At 48.8% G+C, this 21495-nt stretch overlaps 1 protein-coding gene across 11 annotated transcripts in view; it reads right to left on the bottom strand.

Moving 5' to 3' along the window:
* Positions 1-20406, bottom strand: part of MAPK8IP3 (mitogen-activated protein kinase 8 interacting protein 3) — a 52789-nt gene extending 32383 nt beyond the window's left edge. For all 11 annotated transcript variants that reach the window (XM_037157145.2, XM_037157146.2, XM_053671746.1 and 8 more), the window contains exons 1-4: positions 19917-20406; positions 4515-4635; positions 2068-2138; positions 1683-1774 (exon numbers count right to left, since the gene is read on the bottom strand). In XM_037157145.2, coding sequence (XP_037013040.2) covers positions 1683-1774; positions 2068-2138; positions 4515-4635; positions 19917-20234 — 602 coding nt within the window. In that variant the 5' untranslated portion in view covers positions 20235-20406. The remainder of the gene's footprint in view (positions 1-1682; positions 1775-2067; positions 2139-4514; positions 4636-19916) is intronic.
* Positions 20407-21495: the final 1089 nt, after the last annotated feature.

The raw sequence follows: 21495 nt of genomic DNA, 5'->3' as shown, positions 1-21495 counted from the left end.
TCTTAGATATGGCATCAGTCTGTAGACTCTGTAGGGGGAGGGCCCAGAAAAGAGACAATGGCCTCTGCTCGCCTGGATGCCAGACACCTCAGCCTCCCCTTGCACACCACTGTTGCCCTTCAAGCTTCCTCCCCAGCACTGAAGCCCAGGGGAAGTGAGTCTGAGTTGGTGCATCTGTGTGTGGGTTCTTTAAGAACTGCCTGGGGCTCCAGCACTTTCTTCCGCCACCTCAATCCCCGCTGGTTTTTGCAGTCAGAGGTTGTGAGAACTTATCTTCCCGGCACTGGAAACGTGGTCTGGGGCCTGGCATGGCACTAAGACCACTCGCTCCCAGGATACCGTTCCCAATTTTTTAGTCACCACACGTGGATGTGGGACCAGCCTGTCTGCGCCTGCACCCCTCCTACCAGTCTGGATGGATGCGGTTTCTTTAATTCCATAGTTGTCAGACCTTCATTCAACTCAATTTCTGTCAGTTCTGAGGAATGGTTGGTCTGTATTTTAGTTATAATTTTGATGTGGTTGTGCGAAGAGGCGAGCCATGTCTGCCTGTGCTGCCATCTTGACTGAAAGTCCCAAAGAGCACGTTTCTGTTTTCACATTTGAAGACTCCAGTACAGCAATAGCTTTGTCCACAGTGACCCACAGAATAACTGAGGATGCCCACGAGGAAGGATCTGAGTCTAGTTGTTTACAGATATGGCCTCATAAGGATGCAGGACAAAAAAACCTTTCGTAGCCAACAAGGTCTACATGTGACCTGACTAGAAGCTGTAAGCCTTTGCCTGCAGGAACACGGGGTCACAGCTAGAAATGGGCCCGTGGCTGAGCACAGTCTGTGGGGCCTGGGATGCTCACCTCAGTCCCTCATCCTGCCTCATAGAGACTTAAAACATTGGTACCAACCTCCCCAGCCCAGGTCAACAACTCTGGTCGCTCATGGGCCAACTCCCTGAAGCTGGCAACACCCTGGAGATCTCTGACCATCTGCTCCTTTGGGGACTGTGGTCTGGGTTTATCTGACCCAGGGGTACAGAAGATGGAGAAGGAGCCTGGCCTCTGCAGGCTTCTCCCCCCCACTCCTCTGATAAACCAGCACTGAGCTCCTGAGCTCAGACAAGCCAGGGCCTCTCAACCTGCTGGCACCAGCACTGTCTGCCCTGCAGCGGGAGTGCAGCTCTCGGATGCAGGGGCCACTGAACGAGACTTGCGCAACACTGTCCCACCCTCCATCTCCGTCCTTCGGGCATCTCTTCATGAGGCTGGGACAAGCAGGAAGTGGTACCTTGTTTGACCTTAATGGGCATCATGTATATTGGGTGACTCAAACTTTTCACCACCCTGCACGTGTCTGTAAATGACTTAAAAGCACTGCAAGTGTTGATTCTGAGACTACAAATAAATTTTAGTGAGTAGGCAAATTCACAAAAATGGAATCTGCAAGTATTAGGTTCAACTGTCCACAACCTCCCCTGGGCATTGGTGACTGCACGCAGGCCGGCGGAGGTCCACCCACGTTCCCTCGCCCCTACTCTAGTGCCTGGGAAAATCTCAGCACGCATTCTTGGTTTAAGCCACACGCTCCGACCAGACGCCCCTCTTCCCGAGTCAGGAGGGTGCAGCTCTCTGGCCTCCCCTGCGACGAAGCACCACTGCGCTCCGCAGGCTCTGGCGCTGCCTACCTTCGCCCAGGCAGGCTGCTGTCAGTCTGGCTGTTTCCCCCAACTTGCTGCATCTTGGACCTCTCGATGTGTTCCACGTAGGTCTGTATCATCTGTGGAGAAGGACACCTCTGTGTGAGTAATGCCTGCTGCCCAAGGCCTGTCTGCAACCCCTCTCTAACTTACAGTGTCCTCGACTTGCTGTGCTCTGGTGCAAATGACGGAGCTCAGCAAAATGGAGCCTGAGCAGCACGAGGCTGACAGCTTACTGGCTTGGCAGTAGAACACCAGGAAAAGAAAAGCCAAGGAGGCAACCCCAGGTCAGCGGCCGCCCCAGTGGTTGCTTTCTTGTGATTTCACTCCAAGTGTGGCCTGTGTGGGCTGGAGGTCATGGCTGGGCACCTACCTCTGTGTGTCGCTGGTGCAAAGCGTTGTACTCCTTCTTCATCTCTGATTCCCGCTCCTCTAATCGGGAAACTGGAAAACAAACAGCTGTTTGTCAACCACACGACCCAGTTCTCACAATTCCGTCCTGCTCTAGGCTTACTGGGTGGAGGGTGGAGGGTTCCAGGACAAGCCTGGTGCAGACCACTGCAGCATCTGAAGCTTAGAGGCTGCTAGCAGCAGGAGAGAATGCCCTTGGGATGCTAGAATGCAGATTCTGACTTGGCCTGGGGTGTGCATCGTTTGTGTGCTGCGTTATTTGAAGCTATTTTCTGCTACACAAAGGGACAGGACAGGTGAAACACAGGAAGCATTACTACCTAAGCTGAAGTTAGCTAGCAGCTTCAGAGATGCAGGCAAAACTCACAGGATGTGTGAAGTGTAGACCAGAAGTGAGCAAGTGGCTGTGGAGAAAGGCAGAATTCATAAGTGAATAACCTCTAAGGTATGGTAAAGAGCCAAAGCGTACCCACATCTGAGACACACGACAGACACACAGTGTCCCTTACACGGGTATACCAAAGGCTAAAAAAACCAAGTCATGACTATACTACCTGCAGGCTGGCAGCTGTGTCCCCCTACATTGGCAGTCCCTGTGACAGGATGGTCCCCTCTGGCCCGCATATGTTCTACCACCTGACTGCTCTGAGGGGAAGCTACAGCTGGTGACCACACCCCTACACCTCACCGACAGGGCAAGCGTGCCGCTGGACCCAAAAACCTCCCATCTGTGGTCCTTTGTTCAAACTGCAACTCTGTCCTTGTAGTCCCACCAAGAGGGGACAGCTGATATGCAGAGCCGGGGACAGAACACACGACAGTCATGGGCCCAGAACTCACGTGGCAGTCCTCCCAGCACGCACCCTGCCCTCAGCATGTGAGCCTCTCCATGTGCCCCACTTTCTGGTTACTGCTGTAAACTGACTGAACAGCGACACTACTCAGCACCCCACTCAGTCCCTATGCTCTCCTGTCCCACGGTTCCTGGTGCAGATTCCCCAGCAGTGTCCTTGAAGGCTACACTGCCAAGGTCGTTCCCTACCAACAGGTAGAGCCTCAAAGCCTGCATTTCTAACACTTCAGATGATGCTGACACCGCCGGTCAGAGGACCAAACTTTGAGGAGCAACAGGTATTTGCACAAAGCAGAGTAACAGCTTGGTCATCCCTGGAAGAGCTCAAAGTGCCTACAGACTCTGGCACGTACACACATAGAACTCACTGCCAGAGGAAGGCCCCACCCCCGGCCGCTGCTCCAGCCTTGGGAGGGGCTGGCCGTCTGTGCACGAGTCCCAGGAGGGAACTTCGGGGTCAGAGTCCCACGACCTCTGCTGACCTCTCCGCTGGGGCAAGTGTACAGACCGCTGCCCAGAGACTCCTCCTCTGCTCCCCTCTGGCTCCCGCTCCTGGCACTGACCAAGGGATCGACTTCAATCTGTAATTTGGCGCTTACGTGTTTAAAGGTTTCACTATGAAAAGTACTCTAAGCAAATCGAATGTTAAGGAGTCTGTGTGGTTACAGAAAGGGTTCACCTGTGCATGCCTAAGCTGGGCCTTTCCTTCGCGTCTGGTGTGCAAACACAGGCATGCAAACACGGGTGTGTTTGTACACACATGCAGCCAACGGACCACTGGTTGCCCAGAACTCACCACCACCCTGTGGGGGATTGGCCTTTAAGTCCTGGTTTGGGACAGGGATAGACCCAACACATCCAACCATTTTTCTTCCCAATTTTTATCTTAAGTTTTCAGGGAAATGAAAGCTCCCACCATCCAAGGGAACTAGGTAACGCAGCAAACTAGGTCTCCATCATCAAAACCTCTAACTACAGAAAACTGAAATCACACAGATCATTTTAACTTTGACAGTACAATTTCAACAAAGACTTCTGAAAAGAACGGTTCTTATCCCAAGAATAATCAAAAGCCCCTTTCTTCCCCTCTCCTTGCAAGGAGGAGGAAGGAACCTATAGGGACCTTAATCAGGTCCTAGGAACTGTCACTCCAGGGGGCTGCATCATCAAGCCCAACTTCCAGGTCACAAAACAGCGATCTTTCCTCAGTGGGGTGTGGACAAGAGCCTTGCAGGGCGGGGAGGCAGCTGGGGAGCTTTGTCCCAAAGGACCACACGAGGGTCACAGACCTGTGATCTGGGGTCAGACAAGCAGTATGTGCAACAGTGCGGCATCACCCAAGGAGCCTTAATTATTTACTCCATTTCCACGAAGAACTGGAGGCTGATTACAGAAATACACAGCAGTGTAATGGTTGAAGGAATCCCAGAGAAAATAACATCGGGCTATCACTGGGTTTTCTCACTCAGTTTATCACAGGCTCTCCACGTCCTGCCCAGCTGGGGCGGGTCCGAAAACAACAAACAATGCGATTTCAACCCTGGCCGGCTACTTACTCTGATCTGCATAGTTTTTGGCCTTCAGTTCCAGCTGGCGGGTCTGAAACTCATAGTGTTCCACCTGGATTTGTAGCTCTTTCTTCTCTTGTTCCAAGGCATCTTCAAACTCAATGAATTTCTGCACATGGAAGGGAAAGAGCCGGTGTCATGAACGTGCGGTGGTCAGGCGGCAGCAGCCCTTTTTGGAAGGGCCACGGGCTTCAAGGACCAAAGCGAAAGACCAGGCTCGGGCCATAATGCAGGGCTCCCCAACCCAAAACCTGCTTCCCTTTACGTCACATTCCCTGTCACCTTCTTCAGGCAAACCCTGACACAGACCACAGGGGCAAGAGTGACTGACTCTGTAACCTCGTAACCAGCCATCTGGGAAGACACAGGAGGCCCCCATTCTTGGTTTAATTTTGGAACTCAGGAAATTTTTAACAAGGTGCCCTGCATTTCCATTTTTGCACTGGGCCCCACAAATTATGTAGCTGGTCCTTGTGCTAAGTTTCTGAGCAAAATTATCAAACCAAGTGAAAAGAAAGCCCTTTGAAAAGTAAAAGAAATTCTTGAAAGGTCATAGGAGGAGACCTAGCTTCACACTGAAGCAGCTTGTGAAGCCAGCCTCTGGTGGGGGCAGGGATGAGCACTGGCAGCCACATGGATGCCACCAGCTACAACTCCTGTGACAGCCTCAAGGGGGAGCTGTTAACACCTCGATATCACAGTACAGGAAAAAATACTACTGAGAAATTTCATTTCATTTGTAGTGAGAACTAGTATCAGCTGGGTTAAGACAGAGAGTTTCTCAGATGGCAATAAGAAACATCACTGATTTTAGGTCTGGGGTATCTCGAAAGGTCGATTAACTTGGGAAAGCCACAGCTGCGTTTCCCCTGATACCTACACCCAGTCCCCCGACCCTGACACTGGGCCCTAGAGACACTTCCTCTGCCTGCAGAGTTTCGAAGGTCATTGTGCTGAAAACCGCTGTGGGGCGGGGTGGCTCCCGTCCCAACAACGACTTACTCTGTGCTGGGACTGAGAGGGTGGAAATCCCAGAGGAGGGGTGGGCAAGGGAAGACTTGGCTTCAGGAAGAAAGTCTGTATCAATGACATCACAGTAATTTAAGTAATATGAATAAAAAGAAAATGCCCCGCAGCCAGGAGAAATCAGTGGTTTTGAATGACCGTGGATATAACCAACATATGAAAGTTGAACAAGTGCTCTTGATTGACTGGTAAAGATATGTTTTAAATTAGGTCATTTTAATTCCTATTACTTAAAAAAACTTAAAAGCATGGCATAAACAACATATGCTTTTGTAAAAAAAATCATATGAGAATGTTAAGTTAGAAAGGAGAGTATTTCTTAAAAACCATAATTCTACCGCCCAGTTTAAATTGGGCAGGTTTGTGTGTGTGAGTGAGTGTTTGAGTGTGTGGGGCAGACCGCGATCACTTTGCACAGTGTTTCGTGTCCGATTTATTCCTGCGTTTAAACTGGAGCATCTTTCTACACGAAGAAACAGATTCTGCCACTTCCATTTTTAGTAGCTGTGTGTTCCACTGTATGTGTACATGAACCACAGTTTACTCATTTGATGGCCTATGGCTCTTTAAAACGTCCGTTACTACCACTACTGCTTGTGTATCTGCCCGGTGACTCCCTGCTATCTGAGGCCGTGGCTCCACACTGCTGATGACCCTTTGGGTGGGTGGGCGTCCCAACTCCTGCGCCCTGCACAGGGGTGGTCCCCTCCCCCAGAGCTCTCACCAGCTTAACGACACTGCTGCCCCTCTCACAGGTAGGAAAATGGCCTAGCAAATCCAGTTCCTTGATTGCTGGTAAATATTTTTCATAAATTTATTGGTAATAAATAGTCATTTCTCACATGCATGTCAACAGCTTCTGCGACTTCAAGTGCAATAACTTATAACAAAGGCATTTTACCATAGGCTAACTGATCTAAACAACAGTTAAGTTCCTACGGCATCTTATCAATATTATAACAAAATGACCTTGAAGAAAAGGGCGTTAGCTGAGGACCTGATGTACATCACTTCTTTTGTGAACAGCTCCTATGTCCTTTGGGCCACTTCCCACCAAACGTTCATATTTTTGTGAATGGTGGGTAAGCACCTTCATTCTACACCCATCACAAGTCTGCCGGCCTCGTGTGCTGCAGGTACTGCCCCCAGGATGCACTGCTGTGCGTGTATACAGAGGTTTACTTACTTCTGAGCTGTTCACTTATTTAACGAGTTCTCTCTTCCTCATTGTTTGGAAATGCTACCTTTATCATGTGCTAAATTCTAATATATATTTCAATCTATTTCTGAGCCAGTACCAAAGGCCTGCAGTGTTACAACGTCTTTTAACAGCGGATACGTATTCACCCTCTTGAAGTCTCCTTTTAAACATTTTTGCTTGGTTATCCCCACTGGTTTATCCTTCTAGATACTCTGAGAATCATCCCGAATCACACATTTATATTTTGAATAAGCCCGTCAGAAAGCAGCAGTCCTGTGGCCGTCGGGAGGAGGTCCCTATTTCTGATCACAAATGCTCAAGGCCAGACGCAGGATGCGGTGAAAACCCACCCTGAGCCAGTGAAGAACTGTGATGGGGCAGCTGAAGCTGGGACATGGAAGAGCAATCACTGTCCTACCTCAAGAAGGTTTTATACAAAGAAAAGGCTACTATCATTTCACTATAAGTTTTTCCCATCTATATTTCATCATATTACCTGTATTTGATATTTGGGAGTCAGCTAAAAAGATTTTCAAACTGAAGACAATGTAAGAAAACTCAACGGGCCTGTGAACCAAGCGGTTGATTCCTCAGGACATACGGGTTGGCCTTCCTGCTGCGGCAGGGAGAAAACGGTTCCCTCAAAAAAAAAAAGCCCCTCCACTTTCTTAAGGTCAGACAAACTTTTAAAAATATTTTACTTATTTTATTTTTAGACAGAGGAGAAAGGAGGGAGAGAGGGAGAGAAGAAGCATCAGTGTGTGGTTGGCTTTTGTGCGCCCCCTACTGGGGGCCTGGCCCGCAACCCAGGCATGTGCCCTGACTGGGAATTGAACCAGCAACCCTTTGGTTCACACAGGCTGGCGCTCAATCCACTGAGCCACACCAGCCAGGGCCAGACAGACTTTTCTAAATCTATCCAGATAGGTGATCATTGAAATCCAACATAGCCAAAAACTCTTGTCATGCCAACAAATCCCCAGGCCTATATATTCCTGATGAAGTTGGCCCCAAACCAGGTCACATGCCGAAATCCTCTGACTATGGTATTTTAAGGCCTTTCAGCATCAGGAAATACAGAGACATTAACCTAGAGAGATAACATCTATATCAGCTGTGTGCGTGGACAGCCTGAAGGCCAGAGGCAAAGACCCAGTAGAGGCAGGGAGATGGATCCCACGAGGGTGGGTTGACACACAGGATGTTTGTGGTTCCCTGGTCACATGGAATCCTGGTGCCAGAGGTGGTCCCGTGGGGCAGGAATGCTCAGGCCTTGGTGACTGACATCCTTTCCATCCTCCAGGCACTACCAGCTGACAAGGGGTAGGAGTGCTCACAGGGTGCAAGCCCCTGCATGAACAGAAAGCCCCAAGAAACCCACAAGGGACTACCAGCAGACTCAAGGGGACCCTGGCCTTGGCCAGCCTCACCCTCCCTGCCGGGCTCCAGGGGCGCCTGAGCCGGGTGAGGACCACCACTGTCCAGTGTGAGACCCTCCCCATCTCAGAGGTCTGCGGCACCTTTCCCGGGCCAATGGTGAGGGACCGGTAGGGGCTCTAGGTTTTAAGAAAATGTTACCGACACAACATGATGCTCTATAGCTTAAAAGAAATCCTCCTCTTTCTTCCCCTCTTGAAAAAAATCAATGTCATTAAGGTAACTGTAGTTAGCAAAAATGGAAGCTAGCCATTTAACTGTATGGAATACACAATCCTCATCAAGTATTATAAGGAGTCACTGATGTGAAGGAGCAGTGCCTGGCCAAGACCAAACATATACTTAGTCCTTGCTTTTTATGAGGCCATGCTCAGGGCTTGACTTGAGATGAAGTAAAAATTATCTTGACAGGTGAAGAGTAGTGGATGGGGCCGAATATAAAGCAGAAGTTTGCGCTGGTGTCAAATAAATAGAAGAGGAAACGAAGTTGCAAATCAAAATTCTCTTCCAACCCAAGGGAGGGAGCTGGGGCGGGTGGGGAACCACGTCAGTAGGGGATTCTTAAACCGGACTGAAGTGAGAAAAATTCAAAAGGTGTTTTCAAAGAAAAAAATATTTTTATTTACAGATCGCTTACTTTAGATTGAAAAGAATCAAGAACTTTTATCAGTCGGGGACAGTGTAGGGTAGAAACTAAGTTAAGTCTATTAAGGAAGTCTTCTGTAAGAAAAGTAAAGTAGAAAAAAAAAGGTAGAAGCTGACTACAAGAAAACATGAATGAAACTGAGAATAAAAATGTAGCCCCCGCACTCAGGTTGAGCGGGTCCGCACGGTGCTCACTGGATTGTACGCATGTCTCGACCGGACTGGTGTGGCTCAACTGCTGGGGTGAAAACCTAAAAACCGAAATGTCTGTTCAATTCCTGGTCAGGGTACACGCCTGGGCTGCCGGTTTCACCCCGGTTGGGGTGCGTACCAGAGGCAACCCCATCGATGCTTCTCTCTCATATCAGTGTTTCTCTTCCTCTCTCTCTCCCTTACACATACTACGGATTTGAGTTTATTTGGAATTATCATCTGTCTAACCAAGTCTGTTCAAAATGTCAAGTCGTACATGGAAACCCACGGATGTTTAAGGTTACTTTTATGACAAACCTTTAAGTGCCCCCAAAAGCAGTGACAGCAACTTTTGGGAACCGCTCTGCCTGGTTTCAGGAGTTGTAACTACGCCCATGGCTAAGGCTGAGTGAGCGACCTCCAGAATGCGAGCCACTTACGAGACAAAGCCTGTCTCTGGTAGCAAACACTGGCTCTGCTTCATCCCCTGCCCCTAATGCATGGTCGGTTAGTCCGTGACGGGTCCGATCCTCAGAGGAGGGACAACCTAAGCCAGACAGGATCACTTCCAAGGCCATCAAGGAAGGACTCAGGGGGCTGCAACAAGGAGGGAGTGATGGATCCTTGCCCCCTGGCTATTCTGACATAGCCTGAGTCCCCATTTCTGTCTGGGAGAAGTGCTTCCTGGCTCTAATCCACTTAAGCCTGAAAACCTATGATGGGGAAGGCGGTGCAGCCCCTTGCCAGCTAGAGCGGGATCCGGGGCGATCAGGTATATATAAGAAAGAATTCGTAAAGTCCTGTGAAACCTGCTTTGCTAAGAGTGCTTTCTTTCATATGATAAGAATCCGAGCAGGAAATGAGTATGTCTCCCAAAGTTTTGTAACCCCCTTTCCTGACATCAGACTAAGCCCTCAGATTTCTTTGAGGTGTTATCTACTGTTTGATTCTTGCCGCCTGTATTCCTGTGTATTACAACCCAATAAAAGCCATTGAGGAAGAGGCTCCTGGTCTTTCTCCTCTGAGAGATTGGCCACCTCTCCTCCCCAAGCAGATCACGTCTTGGTAGTTTACTTTCACCCGTGGCAGATGGGGGGACTTGCTGGCAAGTTGCCCCCACAAGCAACCACACAACTGAAAACCCACCGGCTTAGCCTTAACACCTAAATGTGAAACACCTAATTCTGACCTCGAAAGACCAGTATACCTGGGAGTCCCTTTGTAGATTTGTTTTTAAGATATAATTCCCTCCCCCTCCTCTTTAATAAAGTGCTACTTTAAAATTCAGTTCAACCTTGGTTTTCTGAATTTTCTTTTTGGTGAATTCAAGATACAAACTGAAATACCCTGACTGTGGGCTCTTCCAAAATCTAGGATTCCAAGGAAGCTTTTCTCAGTATTGCAGGAATAAGACCATTCTTCCCAAAGTTAAGAAACTGACTTTTGCCCTGGCTGGTGTAGCTCAGTGGATTGAGTGCGGGCCTGTCAACCAGAGTATTGCAGTTCGATTCCCAGTCAGGGCACATGCCTGGGTTGCAGGCCAGTTCCCAGCAGGGGACGCATAAGAGGCAACCATACATTGATATTTCTCTCCCACTCTTTCCCCTTCCCTTCCCCTTTCTTGAAAGATAAATAAATAAAATATTTTTTTAAAATGTTAAAAAAAAAAAGAAACTGACTTTTCATGTCAACTATAAAGTTATGACAACAGAAACCCATATTTCAAATTCCCAGAATGCAAGAGAACTCACTAGGTAAACACGCTCCAAGAACACGATCAGTAGAGTGTGGGCGACTTTTCTAACTCAGGGTTATTTCATAGCAAAGTAAATTATCCCATTAAATTTAATTCTTCCCTCTTAGATGTCCCTTAGGCCAGGGTCACACTCAACTCTGGCTAATTAGAAATGAACCCAACAGGAATCCAAGACTTGTTCCTTTGGGCTCAGCAGGTTGGGCATCACTCCACGAACCGAAAGGTCGCCGGTTCATTCCTGGCCGGGGCACGTGCCTGGGTTGTAGGCCAGGCCCCCCAGTTGGGGACGTGAGAGGGGCAACTGATGGAAGTTCCTTCCCTCCTTTCCTCTCTCTCTAAAAATAAAAAGAAATGAAATCTTTTAAAAAAATTTGTTCTTTTGCATTATTGATCATTTAATTCCTTCCTGGGACTGAGGGTGCAGAGCGAATTTCCAGAAGGAAAATGCTTTTGGGGGTCTTTTATGTTAGGGCAGGCGGAGCAGCAGACACTTGGGAGGCTTGGTGTAGGCCCTGTGCCCGGAGGAGACGCCCCTCTCCTGACGGCCAGTTCCCGGGACCGACGGTGCCTCCCGACCGACCGGACATCTCCCGGGGGGCTCACAGCGGGTGCTGCGCGGACCCTCCGCAGCCCTGAAGCCACAGGCGCTCCTCTCCGGCTTCCTTCTTCCATTCCTCACACCTGCCACCACTTAGACCCAGAATGCAGGTGAGGGGAGGAGGACGCGCGTGGGGGGCCTGGACCTACGGGAGCTGTCCCCGAGGCCCGCTGGGCGACCCGCAGGAAGGGCGTTTCTGTAGTCAAGTATTAGACGCATGTCTGAGAGACCAGGCCAACAGGCAGAAATCCAAGAACCTGGCTCAATTCATAAAAAAAGGCAAAGGTCCCTCACGTTATGTCAAAGGGACGCTGGTTCAGCACCTGCCTAATAAGAATCCCAGCCAATGGCACTGGGTTAACTCACACGAATTTTCGAGAGTTAGTAAGACAGAAAAAATGTATGTGTAAGTATGTAAAATATTTATATAGTGTATACTTATTTATATACTATATATTAAATACTAACATATACTTTATATATTAAACATAGCATATGGAAGTTTGGTACATGTGGAAATAAGAAAAAGAAAGATAAAACTAAAACTGTTAAGTCCTGGCTGGTGTGGCTCCGTGGAGTGAGCACCAGCCTGTGAACCAAAGGGTCACCAGTTCAATTCCCAGTCAGGGCACATGCCTGGGTTACTGGCCAGGTCCCCAGTGGGGGGCACATGAGAGGCAACCACACATTGATGTTTCTCTCCATCTCTTTCTCCCTCCCTTCGCCTCTCTCTAAAAATTAATAAATATTTTTTAAAAAACTGTAAGCATCCCACCCTGGAAAAAATTTCCTTGGGCGTAAATTATACTCAAGCAAACTCTATTCTCCAAAGCAATCTTAGTAGTTTATACTGGCTTCTCATACAGTTTAACAGGAGACACGCTAAGGAAGCTCGTAGCGGGCCTTTCTGCAGACGAAGGCTCTAGTCCAGAACTGAACACTGTAAACTTGAGAGAGGCCCACAGCCACATGCATGAGCAAGCACCCAGGGGCTTTGCCCTGATCTGGGTATTTGTTTCCCGAGAGGACAGGAGTGGTAAGAAGGCTGGAGTGGGTAAGGTCGGGGAACAGGAATCCAAGAGGAAGCGGAGCGGGAACAGCACTCAGAGAGTTTGGAGAACCCGGGAGCCGGGTGGGCGCACCGAGGAAACTTTAGTGAGAGGTGCCCCTTGGAATATGTCACTGCTGATAATCCGAATTTAAACCTCCTAGCCCCCGTCTCCCCTGTCCCACTTAACTTGGCATTTCCCAAGTCTCTTGTCCATAAGAGGTGGTCCACACTGAGCCTAGGCAGACTCTTAATGTCTTGGCAAATATCTTATTTCTTTGGGGTGAGACTTTTTCATGGGGGTAATAAGGGTTCTTTCTTAGGACACCACAGGTGTCTTTCTTAAGACACCTGCTGGAGGCAGGCCACCAACCGATTTTAGCCTCCAGAACACGTTATCCCGTTATCCCGGGATTTGGGACTGACAAACGCAGGAGGACGAATAAACGAATAAACACCCGCCCAATGGGACACCTCTCAGCACCAAAGTAATGAATGAGTAAGAGGATAACTAGGAGCGACCTGGATGAATGTCAACATCATTCCGCTGACTAAAAGAAGCTAGAAGAATGAAAAAAAATATACTACACAATTCCAGTCATATAAAGTTCTAAAAAAATGCAAATTAATCCACAGCGACAGAAAGCAGGTAGGTGATTACCAGGGGTAGAAAAAGCAGAGCGGAGAGACTCCGAAGGGGCACGAGGAAACTTTGGGGGTGATGGTGATCTTCGTTGATTGTGGGGATGGTTTCTGGGCACTGATGTGTCAAAACTCACCAAATTGCACACTTCAAACATGTACAGTTTAGTGCGCTGACCTCGACAAAGTTGTTTTCGAGAAAAAAGAAAAGAAAAGGAAGCCAAAGATTTCACTCTGGGTCACAAGCACCAGACAGTTTCTGGGTTCTGGGATTTCCCACCAGACCTCTTCTCAGCCTTTCAAGGATTTTAGCACCTCTGCTGTTTGCTAAGTAGCTGGCGCTCTTTTTTTTTTCTTTTTTGGTTGTCTCACATAGTTTCTTCTGTCCTGTAACAAAACCCACTGCTTTGGGATCTATCTCCCTTCTTTCTGGAACATGTTCACTGACGCAACGAAAATGATCCCTCCTTTGAGCATCTTCCAGAGATTAGGACTCTCTGTGTGTCTTGGATTTGCACCACAATTTACAATAGACAAGTGCTGGAAGCAACCTAAGTGCCCACCAGTAAATGAATGAATCAAAAAACTATGGTACACTTACACGATGGAATACTACCCAGCAGAAAGAAAGAGGGAGCTCCTACCCTTTGCAACAGCATGGATGGATCAGGAGAGCATTATGCTGAATGAAATAAGCCAGGTAAGGGACAAATACCATATGATCTCACCTTCAACTGGAACCTAATCAACAAAAGAAAAAAGCAACCAGAATATAACCAGAGACATTAAAATTAAGGACAATCTGACAGTAACCACAGGGGAGGGGGGAGGGGTTTACAGGAACAACTATAAAGGACACATGGACAAAACCAAGGGGGAGGGTGGAAGCAAGGGAGGGAGGTGGGTTTGGCTGGGGTGGGGGGAAAATGCAGGCAACTGTAATTGAACAACAATAAAATAATAATAATAATAATAAAGAGAAAAGTGACCGAGCCTGACTGGGTTTGGCTGCGATGCCCGGTACGATGGCCCCCACAGCCACACGGGGCTGTCCACACGCACACTCCTCAGAGCCACATTTGCAGTGTCAGTGGCCCTGTGTGGCCACGGGCTACTGAACTAGATGGCACAAAATGGAAGTTTCCATCACCACAGAAAGCTGTGCTGGACAGACGGCTGCTTCACACTCACACTGCAGAGAAGAGTTCCTGACCTTCCGGAACGAAATAGAACAGCTCCTTGTAATGTGCCCAGAGGTCGGGGAAAGCAGCTTTCCCCTTGTGCACACACACACACACACACACACACACACACACACACACACACACACACTGAGATGACTAGCATTTCTTTGGGGAGTGTGATCAGGGAGAAAAGAACCAGAAGGGCACTGACGGTTGGTGAAGCAGGAAGGTGTGGGGATGCTGGGGTGCAAGGCGCAGGTGCGGGGCCTGCTCCCCGGGTCGGGGCAGCGTGGAAGGTCTGGGGCGGGCCAACCGGAATGCTGGGAACCTTCACCCCCCACATGCGCTCACTCACTGAAGCGGCCAGCATCTAAATGTGCTGCACACAGTCTCTGTGCCAGATGTGCACAGGCACCGGCCAGTGGGCTGGCAGTGGGAACAGCATGCAGAGAGGGCGGAAAGGAGCATAAGTGCAGTGGGGCAGGGGTTCAAGCAGAAAGGGGTCCCCTCCTGGAAGTCCCTTTGTCTACTGAAAGTAGTCCCCATTCCCACCTTTCACTCTACAATCCACGTCCCCATTTTATCACTATCTGGATGTATGGCAGCACCCCCTCCAACATCTCCCCACCCGAGTGCCTGCCCCAGGACAGAAAGGAGCGGAATCCTGAGAGGCTGCAGCCAAGCCTGGCACTCAGGGTATTTCATTGAGTAAATGGATGAGCGAGAGAGGGAGGTGTGATCTGCTTCCATAGAAGCTCACTCTGGCTGGAAAAGGTTTGGGAGAGGAGAGAGTGGTTGGGGAGACCAATGTGATAGTGGCAACTGGAACCAGGATGGTACAAGGAAGATTTAAAAAAGAAAGCATACTGCCCTGGCTGGTGTGGCTCAGTTGGTTAGAGCATCGTCCTGTAACCGGAAAGGATCCCCGGTCCAGGCGCCAATCCCCAGCCTGGAAGTGTATGGAAGGCAAATAAATGATGCTTCTTTCTCACACTGATGTTTTCCTCTCTCCGTTCTTTCCTCTCTCTCTAAAAGCAATGAAAAAAATGTCCTCAGGTGAGGATTAAAAACAAGTTTTTTTAAAAACAAGGCATATAAAAACAAAAAATTGGACCAAAAGAATGCTGGAACTTAGTGAGCAACTAGATATGAGAGGTGATAAGGATGGCCCCAGGACCCTGACTTTTAAGGGAGCTCGGGAAACGAATGCCTGGGAAGTCCGCGTTGTCACTGACAGTGCTCCTGGCTTGGCCTCTGGCAGTTATCTTTTCACGCATTCACGGCCATCCTCTCACCCTCATCATCCTCCCAGCCTCAGCAATGAATGGAGCTTGAGAAAAGGAACCCCGTCTCACACCTGTGTATCTCCCCAACACCCTGCCGTGTACAAGTAAAGATTTAAGAGATTCTTAGACAAGCTCAACATCACCTCTGGGGGTGCCCTTAATCTCATTTGAGGTCACGTGAAAGCCACACTGAACGACATCCTACAGAATAACTGGCCTGTGATGTCACAATCATCAAGTTCATGAAAAGTAGAAAGTGAGGATTCGACCCAGAACAGGGGGGACCACGGGAACATACGAGTTCCTGAAGGTCTTAGCAGAGTGAGAGGGAGGGACAGACAGAGAATAATGTGGGAAAAAGTTCACATCTGGGAATCTGGGTGAAAGGTATGATTTTTGCAACTTTGCTTTAAATCGTTCCAAATAAAGAACCAGATATTAAATTTAATTTAGAAATCCCAGTTTGGAAGCGCTAACTTTTACCAGTCCTCGACCCCACTGTCTAACTGCCGCCAGAGGGTTCCTGCCACGGCAGACGGGGCGCAGCAGTGGGGAGAGGCCCCCACACCGAAGTGGGCATCTTGTCTACGTGCTCGCCCCAGCCGAAGAGTGCCTCTCTTTGCTGCTCTACACCTATTTTTTTTTCCATTTTGAGGGGAGATTTTGGTGTACTTCTGGTCACTCTGGCACAGCCACACTGGGCAAACATTTGGAGGCAACTAGGAAAGGCAGCTCAGGCCACCCAATCGTAATGGCTTCATCTAAAACAAACACACAATTTTTTAGAAACTGCTCTTAACACTACAACATGGCAGAAAGAGAAATCACATACCTTGTCCAAGCAGTGATGAATTTACTATGTCTAATTGGGCAACAAGAAGAAAACCTTCTGATTCAATGTATCAATTCACTTATGAAAAAAGGCAAAATGATAATCTCTGTGGAGCAGGATTACAGTTTCCCCCCACCTCCATCCTAATCCCACCTGAGTGCTCCTCCATGAAATGGGTTACTTTTATATAACTAGAAGACAGTTTGGGGTCAAACTCCCCTCCAGTCGGATGCTTTTCTTACACAGTTCCAAATGCTGCAGTATCAGCAAATGGCCACACAGTATCTCTTCAACAGCATCCACTTGGGTTGCTTGTGATAAGTAGTAGTTTCCTCAGGGCAAAGAAGATTTTAAGGCAAATGATGGCTGCTAAACTCACACCCGTCTCTCAGCTTAGCTGATTTTTCCTCTCATCAGCTAAGTCCTTGACCACAGCAAGGAAGGGGGCTCTTTGCTGCCCAGGGAAAGAGCGCATGGAGCCCCCCCCTCGTTGTCCCTTGGGTTACTACTGAGGGGCATCTACATGCTCTCCAGCTGTCCCAGTCAACTGCCCACTTTCAACCTTCTTTTCTAATGGGAAAGAGCTTGGATTTTTTTTAAATTTTCAAGATCTTTAGGCCTCTGTAGAAATTGCAGAAGCCAGCCATAGGTCCAATCAGCTCTGCAAGCTTGAGTGAGGTTCTCTGGTCTCAATTACAAGGGTAAAGCCTGCACAAGGACAGACTAAGGTGCCCAGTGCTTACCAACCAAAGCTGCCCTGAACATCCATCAGGGTGCTCCTCCCTGACTCCGCTACATCTGCCTCGCAGCAATTCTGCAGAAAAACAAGAGCCAGTGATGGGACTTGGCACTTAAGATGAAAGTGATTTGCCACGTCTGACAATTCACTCGCTTTACAGAGGTAGCCACTGCAGCCAGAGTAGGGAAGACTGGTCACCGCGCAGGCGGCTCCCAAGGGCAGCTCGGGCACTTAAGCTCATCTGCAGACCCCAAGGCCCTCTCCCTGGACTCCACTATCTCTAGTTACCATCACTCCCATTGAGTGAGCAGTCCTGGGACCAAGGAGCCATGCTAGGACCAGAACATACTTGCAATTTCTCACTGCTGTTATTACCGGCAAGAAGCAGAGGACAGGGTTATTTGCTGTGCTCAAGACTTTGAAGAAAAAAAAAACGGTGAAGATTCTGTCTGCTCAGAAGGCTGCAGGCAGCTCAGGTTACCCAGCTCTGACTAAGCCTTCTGGAGCAGAGTGGTCCGCGTGCCGGAGATACTCTGTAACATGAACATGTCTGCAGCCTATGACGTGCCAGCTCTTGTGCTATCAGACACACATCTGTGATCCTAATATCTGCCTAGAAAAGGAGGCCAATCCACACAGCAGTGGTCCTTTCCACAAAACTGAGAGTGAATGCCTGCTAGGTTTCATAAATGAGCTAGAAAGCCAAAATGGTTACAAGATTTTTGTTTTCAGTTGTAACATCACTTTGCAGTCTTTCTAAGGGTGGACATCTAATCACATTTAATCTAAGCTGTGTTGCTGGCTAGCCAGGCATTTGCTTCATGGCTCTCTGCTCAGGAAGCTCTGTGCAGTTTCTCCTAATAGCTGGGGCAATGGTGGGATTTAGCCTTGAAGGCATTTTCCTCCAAACCACAAGCACACTGCCCCCAGCTCTTAGTCCAGGGGAGTGGAGGTGAGAGGTCAGAAGCATACTTGCTTGTGGTTGCACTTGAACTGCAAAGAGCAGAGCAGAGTTCTCTCATAGATTAGTTCTAATCTATGTAGAACTAATCTTAAACTAGAGGTTATGATTCTCAGTCTTATGGTTGTCCATCTTGGTTTTCTTCTTTTAGTTCCTTCTCATCCACCATGTTGGCCACATAGGTACTGACGAAAGAATACAAACTTGCAACCTCAGTTAGGCATCCAATGGCCACCAAGAGTGGTCAGAGAAGTGGGAGGAACTCCCCACACAAGAGAGGTAGCCATAGCCTCATGGGTGGGTAAGGGGAGCCCCAGTGCTCCAGCCATCAAGGGGTGCAGCTTTCTGATTTTCCATGGCAGCATGACAAGAAGAGAACCTAAACCAGGAGTCAAGAGACTGGGTCCTGGCCTGGCTCTTCCAGGGCATGTGACCTTGGTACAGTCCCTTCGGTTCGCAAACCAGTGCTCAATCCACTGAGCCACACCGGCCAGGGCTGGTACAGTCTGCTTACTTCACAGCCTCAGTTCTTTCCCCTGTAAATGCCTAGGGCTGCTCTGAACTCTAAAATCCTATGAACTTTTGCATCCCCTTGAGTTTTAAATCAGTTTTGGTGGAGCTTGGCAGCCCAATCAATAGACAACAGTTTCTTGACAGACGCATGAAAGCAAAATGAATCAAAGTAGGACTAATACAAGGCAGTGTTAATTTTTATAAACATGCTTTAAACCAAACTAGAGTATAAACCACTTTGGTTCAAATAAAAGGTAAAATACTGAAATAATCTTCTATTTCAATGGTAAAGTCGAGACTATGTTCAGCCAAATTAATTGGAAAGTTTAACTCATTTAATAAGAAACCGCCTAATCATCAAACAGCATTAACTAATGGCTAAACTAACAGAATGTTAGGCCTTAGAGATTATCTAGGGCAAAAGACTCATTTGACTGATGGAAAATCAAAATGCAGATGGGGCAGACAGCATGCACAAGGTCACAAAGGCAAAGTGAAACCGGAGCATACATCCCACATCTGCTGGGGTCTACCACATCCTGCTAAATATTTGATGGTGAATGAATGAAGTTAAGTGGCATTCCCTACAATGCATGGTTCTCCTAGCTGGTTCACAAGTAACTGATTTCCAGGTCATGGAAGTATCCTAGAACATAAGTATTTCTAAACTCTACTTTTAGCTCCTTAGAAGCCAGATTGAAATTTCTCAGCCTTTTTCCACCTAAGTTAACAATCTTCCCAACCGAGGGAACTTCGGGGCAAAGAAATCACCTCGGAGACCTGGAGTCCTTCACCTGGTACCAAAGAAGCAGCCTAACTGTAACTTTAGTCATGTGTTTACATCAATTATCAAATTGATCCATGTCACAGACCTTCAAAACATTAGATTAGGGACAAGGAAGAGGTCTGACAGCATACCTCTTCTGCAGAACCTTAAGAATCTCAAATATCCCTTCTCTGGGAGGGTTTAGAATTGTAGCAACAAGAGGTAGCAACTGGGATGTAGTTTGCGAAAAACAAACAGAACTGAAAGTCTGGAACCAGAGGTGGGTACTGAGGGGAAACCGAGGCTTGGCCCGAGACTAGGGGCTGTTTAGGCTGCAAGCTCCACCGGTGAAACCCAGTGGTTACGGGCTCTGGCCTCTAGGCTGGAGGAGCAGGCGAGAGGGGTCGGAGGACAGGGGGGTGGCCAGGGCTCACTCCCTGGGCCGGGCTAGGGGCCCCAGTAATTTGAGAGCAGTGTTGGGATGGGCTGGCGGGACAGGGTCCCCGGGCGGGGCGGGGAGTAAGTGGTCCACGGGCGGGTCCCCGGCGCGGCCGGCCCACGCACCTCCTCGGCCTGCTTGCGCAGCGCCTTCTCGCGCTCGTACTGGGTAAGCAGCTGCTCGTTGTCCTCGCGCAGCAGCTCCAGTTCCACCTCATGCTCCTGGTTCTCGCTGAGCACCGAGTCCAGATTCTCCAGCACGTTAACCACGAGCGGCATGAGCTCCTTGACCACCTCCTCATCGTAGCAGTGGATGAGGCGCTCGAATTCGCGGTAGATGGAGCCTGCCAGGCCCGACACCCGCTCTGACATCACGGAGCCGGAGCAGTAGTCATCCTGGTACACCACCACGCCGCCGCCTTCGTCCATCTGGATCTCCATCATCGCGGCCACCGCTGCCGCCAGCGCGGCCTGCTGTCTGCTGGAGAGCCTGCTCTCCCGCCCCGACTGCCCTGAATCCGCAGGCCGCGGCCAGTCGCCTGGGTCGCAGCGGCTAGCGCAAAAGCCTCAGAGCTCAGTCACCGCCGCCGCTGCTGGTGCTGATGCTGCGCCCTTCACTCAGCGGCAGGAAGTCCCGCCTCTAGGAAGTCCCGCCCTCCAGGGAGTGGGAATGTTGCAGGTCGCTCCCGCCGCAGCCCTCTGGCGCCGCACCGCTAGGGGTCGCAGGGGCAGTTCAGTAGGAGGGAGCGGGCCTCTGGACGGGAAGCTCCGGGTAGCAGGGGAGAGCGCTTCCGGTCAGGCAGTTAGAGTCACTGTCCGACCGCCAGCGCCTGTGACATTTACCGTGTTCCCGTCAGCTCTCAGACATTGGCCCGGACTTTTAAGTGACTTAGTAGATGTCCCAAGAGCATATGTAGGCAATTGTGTACGATTTAGAGACTTAAACGAACATCTGTGAGCCCACCCTCCCCTTTAGATGTGACCATGGAGCTGACCTGGTGTACTTTGATTTACCATTACAGTGTTACTAAACTGTAGTGCACACGCCAACACAGTAAGCATTCAGAGCTTCTCTTCACATAGTGGCTACCATCCATACTGTCCCTTCTGGGATTCCAGTTAAGTGCAAGTTGCCTATTATCCTAAAATGCAGCCGCTGAGCTCTTTCATTCCATCTGTTTGATGTCCTGCACTGTGTGTAACTCCTTCAGATTTCCCAGCTTCACTTCAGCTACGTGTAACCTATCTAACCCATCCATTGAGTTATAAATTTTAATGGTTACGTTTTAAATTTGTACTCCTATATAATTTTATTATCGTCTATCAATTTGGATAGACTCTCATTTCTCCCACTTTTAGCTACTTATTTTAAATCTCTAGGGTTTGGTTGTTTTTTTTTTACCTCAAAATTAACAATATCTGCAGCTTTTGCAGGTTTGATTTTGCGGTCTGTTGTTTTGGTTGACTCTTGCCCGGGCTGCTTCTCTTTCCCTTGAGATACTATTCCTTAGAACTTGGAAATACTTTAGGACAGAATTTAAAATAAATTGTTCCCAAGGATTTTTTTCTTTCTGTGAAAGAAAGAGGACACCATGAACCCAAGAGTTTCAGCTTAAGGGCTCCACAGGTAGTACGAGTTGTGACCAAAGTCAAAACAAGTAATTAATGGAAAGGATTTTGACTTATTCTAAAATACAAGTTTCTC

This window comes from Artibeus jamaicensis, unplaced genomic scaffold, assembly GCF_021234435.1.
Source record: "Artibeus jamaicensis isolate MK-2021 breed Jamaican fruit bat unplaced genomic scaffold, CSHL_Jam_final contig_700, whole genome shotgun sequence".
Classification (NCBI taxonomy): Eukaryota; Metazoa; Chordata; class Mammalia; order Chiroptera; family Phyllostomidae; genus Artibeus; species Artibeus jamaicensis.
Note: the sequence above shows the minus strand (reverse complement) of the source record. Positions and strands in the feature narration are given on the sequence as shown.